The 1,185-nt window shown below is 46.5% G+C and overlaps 1 protein-coding gene across 1 annotated transcript; it reads right to left on the bottom strand.

Moving 5' to 3' along the window:
- Nucleotides 1-45: 45 nt before the first annotated feature.
- On the bottom strand, nucleotides 46-1,179 carry LOC109509469 (protein CEBPZOS). Its single transcript, XM_019859316.1, has 3 exons — nucleotides 1,016-1,179; nucleotides 790-834; nucleotides 46-658 (listed from the first exon to the last, which is right to left on the bottom strand). Exons 1-3 carry the CDS (start codon nucleotides 1,131-1,133, stop codon nucleotides 570-572), a joined length of 252 nt encoding a protein of 83 aa, XP_019714875.1. The 5' UTR covers nucleotides 1,134-1,179; the 3' UTR covers nucleotides 46-569.
- Nucleotides 1,180-1,185: the final 6 nt, after the last annotated feature.

Genomic DNA, 1,185 nt, shown 5'->3' with positions numbered 1-1,185 from the left:
TTCCCCTCCGTTGCTTAGCAACGCTACTGATCGACTCGATATGTTGTTGTACTTCCTGCCGTAACTCGCGGAGGCACGGCGCCGTCCTGAGCACATGGTCTGAAAACATCTTGCTGTCTGTGAAGGCAGCGTTATAACGCTAACAAACTAGCTTTATAACGTACAGATTAGTTATGTCCCTCGGGGTACGTTGAAACGAGTTTCAACTGTACGACGAGTAGTAGTCGTCGTCTTTTTAGTTTGAGTCTGGATTATTGTACTCTACGGTAGTGCCTCCAGTTGACAATAAGTTTTACTTTCAAGGTCCTCGTCCCGTAAAAATGAACTTCAGAGTAGTAGTGACCCCAAATTGTCCTCGTGTCGGGAAGTTTATCACGAAATTTGTGGCGGCTTGGTGTGCAGGCGTGAAGCAGCTAAAGTGGGAGAGCCAACGCGACGACTGGATCCACGACCGGGATGCCAAGACGCTGCGCAGGAAGAAGGCCGCCTTCAACAAGAGGAAGCGCTTCGGACGCGGCGTCAAGACAACGACGGTCATGATGGGCAACAAGAGGAAGAGGAAGTAGCCGTCAGCGGCCACCGGCGTCGGTCGCCCAGTCCAGTTGATCCCTCTGCCGCACACCGTACTCGCCCGCCAGCTCGTTGGACTTATAGTAAACTATCGACAGGAGAAAACGTAATTGATTGGATCCCAACAGGAAGTGTGTGAGCTGATATGACATCATTTTCTGTCTACGAGCGACTGCTGCCGATGTCTTCGGGACCGAAAGGCATCATGTATTTTCTTACCTTCCAGAATGGATGGAAATCTTTTCTTCATTGTGCTCCTGAAATCTAAAAAATAAAATAAAAAATCCATCAACTTGTAGAACAGAACGAGGATGAAAGACTGATACGGAAATGTGGATTTAAACTCTTAAGTCATTGATGTTCTATATTTATGGAGGAATAACATGCTCTGTGATTTTCTACAGACTAGCATTGATTATTTGTGCGTGTGCGTGCGTGTCCACACCTTGGCTCGTGTTCATGGCGTGGAAGAGTGCATATGCACCAAAAACGCCAAGTAGTTCAATGACAATGATGCCTTTCATCCACTTTTTGGCCAAAGATGCGAAAGGTTTTGAAGACATCCTATAAATTCCACATTTCACACAGTGTGAGTATATTTGATTTGGAACTGTA

The sequence above is a fragment of the Hippocampus comes genome, unplaced genomic scaffold (genome assembly GCF_001891065.2).
Source record: "Hippocampus comes isolate QL1 unplaced genomic scaffold, H_comes_QL1_v1.1 C16910144, whole genome shotgun sequence".
Lineage (NCBI taxonomy): Eukaryota > Metazoa > Chordata > Actinopteri > Syngnathiformes > Syngnathidae > Hippocampus > Hippocampus comes.
The sequence above is the reverse complement of the archived record's forward strand: the minus strand, read 5'-3'. Positions and strand labels throughout refer to the sequence as shown.

Bases quoted from the DNA above. Each gene is read 5' to 3' on its own strand.
- LOC109509469 (XM_019859316.1), bottom strand. From the start codon at position 1,133: ATGTCTTCAAAACCTTTCGCATCTTTGGCCAAAAAGTGGATGAAAGGC. The intron at 835-1,015 runs GTGTGGACACGC...TTTATTTTTTAG, and splicing joins CGCCATGAACACGAGCCAAG to ATTTCAGGAGCACAATGAAG. The intron at 659-789 runs GTAAGAAAATAC...TCCTGTCGATAG, and splicing joins ATTTCCATCCATTCTGGAAG to TTTACTATAAGTCCAACGAG.